This window comes from Megalobrama amblycephala, linkage group LG8 (assembly GCF_018812025.1).
Source record: "Megalobrama amblycephala isolate DHTTF-2021 linkage group LG8, ASM1881202v1, whole genome shotgun sequence".
Classification (NCBI taxonomy): Eukaryota; Metazoa; Chordata; class Actinopteri; order Cypriniformes; family Xenocyprididae; genus Megalobrama; species Megalobrama amblycephala.
This window is the reverse complement of record NC_063051.1, coordinates 16,386,981-16,398,218: the sequence shown is the minus strand read 5'-3', so window position 1 is coordinate 16,398,218 and position 11,238 is coordinate 16,386,981. Positions and strand designations below refer to the sequence as shown.

The following is an 11,238-nucleotide window of genomic DNA, read 5'->3' as shown; positions in this document are numbered from 1 at the left end:
CTCACTGAAAAGGAAAGAATCACATTTGTCCATTCGCGGGCACCGTAGAAGTGGAATGACGTAGGCTGGGTTTTTTTAAAAAAGAAAAATACCGCGTAAACATTTCACGGCCTATGAAAGATTTGCTCTCCATTGTCAGTATTTCCTCCCTGTTCTTCCACCTTTTTAGTTGATTTTAAGAGCCATGTCTTGCAGAAGAGGAGCTTTGATTGTTCTGGAAGGAGTTGACAGAGCCGGGAAAACCACACAATGCCAAAAACTTGTGCAGGCGTTACAGCAGAGCGGACGAGCGGCAGAAATTATGCGATTTCCAGGTGAAAGTCACTTATCTTTGACTATCCCATATGAACCTGTTTGTGGAGCTTTACCTAGACAGACTCTGAAACAGTAACGTGATAGTGAATCATCCCGCAGTTTTTGCAGCTCTTATATGTTTAAAAAAACATTGGTACACCGCTTGTGAAATCAATAGGACATATAAATGTGTCTCAAAAATCCAGTCGGTGAGCTGCCTAACTAGACAACATAAAAATCGTAATAGAAAATAAAAGAAACCGCATGACAGTGAGACAGCTTGCTGGGTTTTGAGAGAGACTTAATCCATGTGCAGTGTTTGTATTTCTTGTACTGAGGATAAAAGGTTTCTTTTATACAGACAGAACCACTAAGATTGGTCAACTCATCAGTTCATACCTGGAGAAAAAGAGTAATCTGGAGGATCACACTGTTCATCTGCTGTTTTCTGCAAACCGATGGGAAATGGTGTAGGTGATCACTCCAGAGTTTTATTACTAATCCAGTAAAGTGCATGCACAGTAATGCTTCATTGATTTATCATTCATTAAGTAGATTGACTGGTCTATCTGTCACCCAGTCAGTCTCTGTTTTCTTACTTCAGGCCTCTAATGAAACAGAAGTTGGAACAAGGGATTAATCTAGTGGTGGACCGCTATGCGTTTTCAGGAGTGGCTTTTACTAGTGCCAAGCCTGTGAGTGTTTTCATTTTAGTGTCACTTTAACACATACTGGGAGAATAAAAATTAAAAAAAAAAAAAAAAAAATGTATTAATGTATAAAGGATGTTCACATACACTACCATTCAAACGTTTGGGGTCAGTAAGTTTTTATATATATTTACAAAAGAATTTGATTTTAAATAAATATTATTTTGAACTTTCTAATAATCAAAGAATCCTAAAAATGTATCATTTCCCACAAACACTGATACTAAAAAATGTTAGATATTAGAATGACAGGAATAAATTACATTTTGCAAATACTAATAATATAATAGCAAGGTTATTTTAAAAGATATCACAATGCTTCACTGCATTTTTGATTAAATAAATGCAGCATTAGTGAGCATAAGAGACTTCGGCAACACTTTACAATAAGGTTCATTAGTTAAACATTAGTTAATGTATTAACTAACACGAACTAACCATGGGAAATACATTCGTTACTGTATTTACTAATCTCCGTTAACATTAGATAATGAAAATACAGTTCATTGTTTGTTCACAGTGCATTAACTAATGTTAACAAGATTTTAATAATTTATTAGTAAATGTTGAAACTAACAAAGATTAATAAATGCTATATAAGTGCAGTTCATTAATGTAGTTAACTAATGAACCTTATTGTAAAGTGTTACCGAGATTTCTTTTCAAAAACAATTCTTACAAACCCCAAACCTTTTTTAAAAATGTAGTTTAGTGTATATTCTTAAATACTTCCTTAAAGGGATAGTTCACTCAAATCAAAATTTGGTCATTTACTCCCCCTCAAGTTGTTCCAAACCTGTATAAATATTTGAAAGAATGTTTGTAACCAAGCAAATCTTGCCCCCCATTGACTGCCATAGTAGGAAAAAAAATACTATCAAGAGGGGAGTCTGGTTACAAACAGTCTTCCAAATATCTTCCTTTGTGTTGGGTTAGAACAAAGACATTTATACAGGTTTGGAACAACTTGTGGGTGAGTAAATGATGACCAAATTTTCATTTTGGGGTGAACTATCCTTTTAAGGTATTTTACAGTTGTTTATTTTTGAAACGGTTAACAGGATCTGACTCTGGTCAGATGTAGAGACATTAATTTAGCTGTTTGATATGTTCAGGGCTTCTCTCTGGAGTGGTGCATGAATCCAGATGTGGGACTTCCAAAACCAGACATGGTGATGTTTCTGCAGCTCAATCCTAATATGGCAGCAAACCGTGGAGAATACGGAATTGAACGGTATGAGACGAGTGCTTTCCAACGCACGGTTCATCAAAGGTTTGAAGAGCTCATGCAAGATTCCTCAGTCAACTGGAAGGTGATTTTTATCTAGTGTAATCCTAATTATTGTACACATTTACAGTAGGTAACTATCTTTGAATTAGTTTAATTTATCTTTTGTCTTTCTTCATCTAGGTGATTGATGCTGCAAGGACCATAGAAGAGGTGCACAAAGATATTAAGCATTTGAGTGAAGAAATCATCCGTTTAGTGGAGAATCAGCCAGTTGGAAAGCTGTGGAGCTGAACGGATCTCCAACTGCTTTTATATAAACTTTTGTTTTTCCTGTCACTTGTAAATAGTGGAAAAACCTAAGAAATTTTAATTGTTTTGTTTTTAATTTTTTAATGATTAAATAAATAATTCATAAAATAAACTTGTGTACAGAGATTTTAAACATGAAGACAAAATCATTCTTGTATAATTACAAGCAATCCTATGCAGTCTGCAAATGCCCAACCTTCCTTGGTTGTCATTTACAATTTCATACAGGTCCAAAATTTCACTGACTTTCATTGGTTGAGAGTAATTGCTCAATCAAATTTGATTAGCATGTCTCCTACCCAAAACCATAAAATGTGTTATGGCAAACCTGTGTTTAAGTTAAGGGGGTAAAAAGGCACCATATCACTTAAAAATTAATCTATAGCGTTAAGACTCAATATGGATACACATAAATGCGACAAAGTACATACATACTGATGGTCCTGAGTGCCTGTGACCATGAAACCTGACCTCGGCTCACTCAGGGTGACAAAGAGCAGTCAGTATAGCTGTTTAAGAAGAAAGCTGTGTGTTTGACGCAGGTGACTATTCCACAGTGGCCTTGGACGTCAATGGTATTCTTCTGTTTCCTCTGAGGCGGCTCTACCACAGAACTCTGAAAGTCTGGCAAATGCAACTGTTCTTCACAAAGACAGGATTTCAAATTCTTCATCCTCAGAATCAAAGAAGCGCTCGAGCCGGTCTGAATCTGAAAAGTCTGTTGAGGAACAATAACATATGGTGTGTATTTATAAACGTAAATCTTAAGAGTTTTGAATCTATGAACAAGCAGTTTAAGAGATTACCTGGAGTAAGATTAAGTACATCAGTGCTAATTAGATGAGATGGCTGACTGTCTACTAATTCAAACATAGGAAGACCTCTACAGTTGGAAACCTTTTCAAGGGAAAAACAAAAGTGAACCAGAGGCACAAACATAAACAGACTACGAAAAATAAAGTCATTTTTGGCTTAAGTACCTTACGAATCTGTGCACACCAGTCATCAAAATCATCCTCTGTTTGACAGAAGAAGCCCTGATGGACAAAATTTGGCAAACATGATACTGTTATTAATTTTTACTGTTTTTGACACCTAACAACAACTGTATTTAATCCCAAAGTTTTCCAAGCTAAGTGAGCACATGTGTTTTACTCTTTGGATATCAGGCAACTGTGAGGAAAATGGAATGATAATCCAAGAATAAATACATATTTCTCTTTAACGATACTTCTAAATATACATATACAGCTGTATAACAGCCATTACCCCAGTCTTCAGTATCACAATGTCCTTCAGAAATCATTCTAATATGCTGATTTGGTGACAAAAACACTGATCTTTTTGTTGTTGTTACGTGGGATTAAATGGGTTAATCAGTGGTGTTCTACTAGGTGGACATAAATAATACTGAAATGAATAATTTGTTTCTTTGGTAACACTTTATTTTGATGGTCCCTTTTGAACATTTCTGTTGACTATAAGGTCCTTTGGAACTACATGTCAACTAACTCTCATTGGAGCATTAGTAGACTGTCTGCTTAATATCTGCTAACACCTTATTGTGATGCTCCTCCAACAGACATTTTATTGACTATAAGTAACTTTGCAAGTACATGTCAACTCATTCTAACCTTAACCCTACCAGTCTATTAAAACTCTACTAACAATCTAATGAGAGTTAGTAGACATGAGTTGCAGCGTTACTTATAGTCAACGGAATATGGTAAAGGAACCATCAAAATAAAGTGAAACTGTTTCTTCTGCATCAAGCCCTACTTACAGCAGCAATGGAGGGGTCAAGCTCACAGATGTGCATTCGGCAGGGAGGGTGCTGGCAGTGGTAGGATTCATCTGGGAACTGACCGCATTCACTTGGGTCCACTGCTGGCTGAGTTGTATGGGGGTCTAGATAAATGAGCTCATCACCTGCAGGGCGCCATCAATAAGAAAAGATAATGAAGCCGTTTGAAACTCAATATGCTGCCATTCAGCATTTAACATTTACATAATCTATACCACACAGATAAACCTCTCAAGAGTCCCAGTAAAAACAGTAGTGCTTCTAAACTCACATTAAGTGGCATCCCAACACACAATGGTTTGTTAAATACAAACAAAAATGTCATTGTATTAAAATAACGAAGTATACAAAAAAATAATTTACACCATTAAAGGTGCAGTGTGTAAATATTAGCAGCCTCTAGCGGTGAGGTTGCAAATTGCTCAGTCCACTGCTCACCCCTCCCTTTTGAAGCACGTAGAGGCGCTACGGTGGCCAACACAGGACAAAGATGTTGTCTGAGACAGCAGAGAGTAGCCAGTAAAGCTATGAGGTTTCTTACTTTTAACAAAGAACGATCTCTGTTTCTAATAAACCAGAGGACTACTACTAGGACTACTACTACTACTACTACTACTACTACTACTACTACTACTACTACTAGTGACGATGCAAGCTGCCTCTAAAAACACCAAAGAAGAAGAAGGACATAGTGACGAAACATGATCGGTAGATAGAAATGGCTCATTCTAAGGTAATAAAAACATAACGGTTCATTATGCAAGGTCTTTATACACCACTGAAAACATAGTAATGTATATTATATTGCATTTCTGTCAGTAGATCCTCCTAAAATTTACACACTGCACCTTTAAGGACATTGTGATTGACAAACCATATTTAAATTAATGTAGTATGGGCTGGAGTTAATATTTAAGGTTTTTAAAATTGAGGACGACACACTACTTTGTACATGTTAGCATCTGCCTAATTTGACTAGCTACCAAGTACACTAGACAAATTTGCGGCAACATACCGTAGATACTGATTCGCAGACGATATTTGGTTCTGCCAATAACAAAAGGTATGGGAAACGTTTACTTATTTTGCTATCCAAACTATGTGCTAATAAATTATTAGTTGCACCTAATTTTTTGCATTTAGTATTGTTTTTTCCCTGTCATCAGAGATTCTTATCAGAAGGTAAACCATTTGGTTCATCAGCCACTAATTGAGCACAGACTTTTTATAGGTTTAGCTTGAAAAACTCTGCTTACCTACAAAGCCAATGAAGTAATGGGCGCTGTTTGGCTTTCCACCTATTACTCCTAATGACTGAGGCATCATGAAGCATTGCTGTGGATAAGACATGAAAATAAAGCCCACTGCTTGTACAGCAAGTAGATAAAGTACAGCTATAGTAGATAAAGACATTCTACTCACACTTTACAGGTAACAGTGTTCAACATCAATTCATACAACAGATAATGTTATAGATTTACCTTGAGTGGTTCAATATAAGCTTCGTTGATATCACTGAGGCCCAGTCTTAGAGGAATCAGCAGAACAAGGGGTTTCCACAGAGCCGTCTCCTCTTCTGCCAGAGCACAAGCCCCCTCCAGATCACCATTCATCTCCCGAGGCTCATCAGAAATCGCACATGCACCCCTGTCGAAGTCCAGCCACGGCATACACAGCCTCTCTATGGACAGCCAGTACAAACAACCATTATCAAATACCTTAGTCATTTATGGCCTAATTGGGACAATTGTGAAATCAGACATCCTCTCTCAAGAATTAGTCCTGACACTAAAAACATCTGATACACACATAACTGTATAAAGGTAAAGTACAACCTTGATAAAAAATATTCAGCCCTCAATATGGTTTTTGCAATTCTGCAATGACCCAAGACACTTTGACTAAGTTACAAAAGTCATTAGGTATGTTTACATTTGCAGTTATAATCAAGCTACGGTCTCTGTCCAAGTTGTCTATGATATCTATGAACAAGATTTCTATGGGAAAACCATCTTCAAGCTATTGCACAAAAAGGAAGGTTTGGGGAAACTGACAAAAAACAAAAGCTGTTGTATGTAGAAACTTGAAAGACATAAAGCCTTATGGTTTGATTAAACCAAAGTCAAACTTTTGGCTCAAACAAAAAGTTGTTTGTGTGGCGTACAATCTAACACTGCACATCAGCCAAGTAACAACATGGCCACAGTGAAATATGCTGATTGTAGTGTTATTATGTGAAACACCTGGAGATTTTGGATAAAAACCTACTCCCTTTTGCAAGAGAGTATAAACTAAGGACGTTTCAGTAAGGCAACAACCTAAAGCACTCTGCCAAAAACTGATGAAATGAAGAAATTGATGCCCTTGAGTGGCTTACTCAGAGTCTTGACTTCAATCTCTGAAAGAATAAACTGCTGCTCACTGCAACTCCTCAACTTACAAAGTACATGAAGAGGAATGGGCTAATATTGCTCCATAACATTGTGTAAAATTAAGAAGGATCTAAGGCTGATAATTGTAATATCTCTGAAGCTGGTTCAACCAAGTACTAAAGAAAGGGAACAAATACTTATTATCTACTGACTAATTAAAATTAACATTCAGTTATTAACTTTCAGTTGTTGTTTTTTTTTTTAATATAATTATATTTATTTTTTGTGTTGCAAAGTTGCAGAAGCAAGTCATTTAAAAATAACAATAATAAAATCATGTCATCTGTCATCTCTTCTCTATGTATTCAAATATAGCAAAGCACAATAGTCTACTCTATTTAAAGATTACTTAGCTTCAATAGTCTTTTCCAGTTATATTTCATGACTAAAAATCACAAAAAGCAAAACAAAATTTATGAACTGTGTATTAAAACTGGTCTGTTGTGTACTAACCCTAATTAGCAATTACAAAAAAAAAAAAAAAAAAAAAAAAAAAAATCCATTAATCAGGCATCACAGCTACCAGAAGAGGCATGTCGGATTGTGACATATATAATGTAATGTAAATATTGACTCAAAAATGAAAATTCAGTCATCTCTTCAATTCTCCAATTTACCAATATAAGGAGATATTTTGAAGAATGTTGACATCTATTTTATGGACAAAAAACATGTATCAAAATATATTCTTTTATGTTAGCAGTCATACAGATTTGGAATGACATGAGGTGAGTAAATAATGACAGAATTTGGTGAACTATCCCTTTAAATATACTGGCTAATTATATCATGCTTTCAGCTACTAATAAGAGTAAAGTATAGTCAGCTCAAATCCATTCCCATAGAATCCCACAGATTCCCCTCTAAATTAGTGCAAATAAAGCAAAAGAAGTCTGCAGATTCTATGTGGGCACTATGAAAGAGAACTCACTGATTTCCTCTATGACCACAGTATTGTCCATAGCTACATGAACTGCCAGTCGGCTCCAGGAGTCAAAAACTGCCAGTTTCCTAGATGGGCACAGAAGTTTAGATGGTTTTATTCCAATATAGCAAAGCACAATAGTTTATTTAAAGATTACTTAGCTTCAATAGTCTTTTCCAGTTATATTTCATGACTAAAAGTCACAAAACCAAAAAAAAAAAATAATAATAATAATAATAATAATAATAATAATAATAACTAAATATATAACTAAAAACCACAAAAAGCAAAACAAAAGTCTAAATATTTAAATAATAATTTTAAAAAATATATTTAATTTGACAACTTACTTGAGTACCTGTGCCACTGTATTTGGACCATACCATTGGCCTATAGACTTGCCCTCACCTACACCCATCTGAGCTGAAAAAAAGAACAAGCCATGTCATCTACAGTAATTTAGCTGTCAAGAGAGTAACTTAACAATCTTCCTATAATATTCAAGCAGCAAGTAGATAAGGAGTAGTACCTATTTGATGGATGGAATAATAGCTGTCCTTCTTGTCAATGAAGGCATTGAGGATACTGATATATTCTGCTCTCTGCCGCTGACCTGGACTCCATCTCCAGTCTAATAAAACATACAAACACACATCTCAGATATCAGCAGACCTCACCTCATAATCACCAACCACATAACACACAAGTTTTCAAATGTGGTAATCTTACCTCTACCCAAGTGCCTGAATATCAAGGCCTCCCCAAGAATCATCTGCCCACATCGAAGCATGCAGCCCCAACCAGTGTCTGAAGTGGGCCCAGTGCCACCTGTAACATTATGTCCATTAACAAACCAAACTAAACAGATTTATCTATCCGGATGAATAATTAAATGCAGCCCTTGGACGATAAAAATAGGATTGAGGACTTTGACTCTCACCAATCGGCTGAAAGTTCTTTCTGTACGTGAACCACAAACGTGACGTGACGTCTGCCAGAATCTCATCCTTCTCTGGGACACAAAGAACACAGTGTTACAAACAAGAACCAAACACATCAGCACAAAACCTTCAATGTCTACCACTGTATTACCCGTTAGAGCACTGAATTCCTTTCCCAAAATCCAGACAGGCTCGGAGGTCTCTGGGAAATCTTCGATCTCTCCAAAGCGCAATGAGTCGTATGTGAGAGTAGCTGTTGGGAGAAAAACCAATGACCAACTGGAAGCTCAACTATTTACACAGACCAACAGAATATTACAAAATAATTTGTAAAAACAAAGACATTGTTTGGCACCTTTTTAGTCTCTTTAGTAGGCCTAACCATCTGATGCAAAAATTATTAAAGGGTTAGTTCACCCAAAAATGAAAATAATGTAATTTATTACTCACCCTCATGTCGTTCCACACCCGTAAGACCTTTATTATCTTCAGAACACAAATTAAGATATTTTGATTAAATCCGACGGCTTAGTGAGGCCTCTATTGAGAGCAAAACCATTCAAACTATAAAGATCCATAAAGGTACTAAATACACATTTAAATCAGTTCATGCGAGTTCAGTAGCTCTACCTTAATATTATAAAGCGACGAGAATACTTTTTGTGCGCCCAAAAAAACAAAACAATGACTTTTCAACAATATTTCATGATGACCGATTTCAAAACACTACTTTGGAGCTTTACGAATCGAATCAGTGATTCGGATCTCCTATCAAACGGCTAAACTGCTGAAATCACGTGACTTTGGTGCTCCGAGTCACTGATTCGATTCGTAAAGCTCCGAAGCAGTGTTTTGAAATCGGTCATCATGTGATATTGTTGAAAAGTCATTATTTAGTTTTTTTGGAGCACAAAAAGTATTCTCGTTGCTTTATAATATTAAGGTTGAACCACTGTAGTCTCATGAACTGTTTTAAATATGTCTTTAGTACCATTCTGTATCTTGAGAGGTTCAGTGGCATTGCTGTCTAAGGAGGCCTCACTAAGCCATCAGATTTCATCAAAAAAATCTTAATTTGTGTTCTGAAGATGAACGAAGGTCTTACGGGTGTGGAACAACATAAGGGTGAGTAATAAATTACATTATTTTCATTTTTGGATGAACTAACCCTTTAAGAATTATCACAATTATCTCATTGTTTCAACAATGATGTATTTTGAAGGAGTTTCACATCTGTCCAATGGAATAAAAGATATAGTTTCATGAACAAACACGCAACAAATAAAGCATTTATTAATCTAAGATAATTCTGTTACAGTTAACTATTTTTTTACATATACATTTTAACCGTTTCAAGATTTTTAAGTCAACCATTTTTTAAATAAATATGAATTTACAATGAATAATACTATATTTATAAATTAACATTAACTTAAATTAATATTTTACTGTTGATACCTAATCCATTAGCTAATGTTAACAAACTGAACGTTATTGTAAAGTGGTACCTTTTTTTATTGCCTTTGTCCCGCTGTGTATGTCTAACTTTAAGTCTCTTAAGTTTAATTCTGTGTAAAACGGCTGTTAATTGTAAAGGATAAAATTTATCAAAGGGTTAAAGCCATGGCACAGTGCACGAAAGTCCCTGTGATAAATGTTACTGGCAAACATATTATTAGAGTAGGCAGAAATTTGATAAACGACATGGACAACCTCCCAAAAGCATTTCCAGCTCAACAGTATCAGTCGTGGGCTGGAACGCTCCTATGATGCTCAAAAACGCTGTCAATATTGGCAGCTGACTAGACTCGAAAACAGCCAAAACAGCCAAACAGTTTTCACGGGTGGTCGTGACATTTTGGTGCAGTGACATCTAGAAGACAAAACAGTGTCCGTCCCTTATCTGACAGCAGACTGTTCTGTTTTACTGTCCAGTTGGCAGCAGTTGGGACATCTATGTACCATATTTAACGACAAAATCCCAAACTGTAGAGGCGGCATCTCCAATAACAGGCGCGTACTTGGTTGTCGAAAGAAGAATGTTGCTTTTTAACAATTTCATGACACCTGAACAGATGACCGAAATATAAAGGAATTGTTTTCTTGCGGTTTTCTTACCTGCATCCATCCCGACAGTGATTCAGCCTATCTTGTTTGTTGAGTGTTCCTTACACTGCACTAACCAATACGAAATCACTTCCGCTTTGGACAGAAAGCGTAATTTTTGCGGTAACCAATCAAATCCTTTCTATGGATTTGTTGGTGTTTTCAACCAATAGAATTTATTTTAAGGCGGGACATGTTGCCTTCCATAGGAATCAGATATAAACAAGCTGGAGCAATTGAGCAATCCGACATGAAACAAAAAGAGCTGTGGAATGTAACTCTACATAAAATGTAAATTCCCTTAAAAAGTAAGTGATAGGAGATGGACTTATCACGCGTATTCAGTGTTGTAGATCAAAATTATTATTATTATTATTATTAAACATTATTATTAGCTAAATCGCCTTATTGTTGTGATCATCCTCAACACAACACCATATATGTGCTTTGTGCTGTGATAACTTTAAATCATTGAGCGCCTGTAGT

General features: G+C 35.9%; 2 protein-coding genes across 4 annotated transcripts; one reads left to right on the top strand and one right to left on the bottom strand.

Annotated features, from left to right (window-relative positions):
• Nucleotides 1-27: 27 nt before the first annotated feature.
• On the top strand, nucleotides 28-2,656 carry dtymk (deoxythymidylate kinase (thymidylate kinase)). Of its 2 annotated transcripts, none has more exons than XM_048199660.1 (5): nucleotides 28-314; nucleotides 656-764; nucleotides 875-989; nucleotides 2,120-2,317; nucleotides 2,416-2,656. In XM_048199660.1, the coding sequence occupies exons 1-5, from the start codon at nucleotides 185-187 to the stop codon at nucleotides 2,524-2,526; spliced, it is 663 nt and encodes a 220-aa protein (XP_048055617.1). In that variant the 5' UTR covers nucleotides 28-184; the 3' UTR covers nucleotides 2,527-2,656. The 2 variants fall into 2 exon arrangements, with proteins under 2 accessions (XP_048055617.1, XP_048055618.1); XM_048199661.1 differs by having other exon boundaries at nucleotides 32-314; nucleotides 899-989.
• Nucleotides 2,609-10,907, bottom strand: atg4b (autophagy related 4B, cysteine peptidase). Of its 2 annotated transcripts, none has more exons than XM_048199658.1 (13): nucleotides 10,765-10,907; nucleotides 8,798-8,899; nucleotides 8,646-8,717; nucleotides 8,435-8,533; nucleotides 8,235-8,336; nucleotides 8,056-8,128; nucleotides 7,712-7,791; nucleotides 5,830-6,029; nucleotides 5,605-5,683; nucleotides 4,328-4,473; nucleotides 3,525-3,581; nucleotides 3,351-3,441; nucleotides 2,609-3,262 (listed from the first exon to the last, which is right to left on the bottom strand). In XM_048199658.1, exons 1-13 carry the CDS (start codon nucleotides 10,772-10,774, stop codon nucleotides 3,189-3,191), a joined length of 1,185 nt encoding a protein of 394 aa, XP_048055615.1. In that variant the 5' UTR covers nucleotides 10,775-10,907; the 3' UTR covers nucleotides 2,609-3,188. The 2 variants fall into 2 exon arrangements, with proteins under 2 accessions (XP_048055615.1, XP_048055614.1); XM_048199657.1 differs by lacking the exon at nucleotides 10,765-10,907 and adding an exon at nucleotides 10,609-10,758.
• Nucleotides 10,908-11,238: the final 331 nt, after the last annotated feature.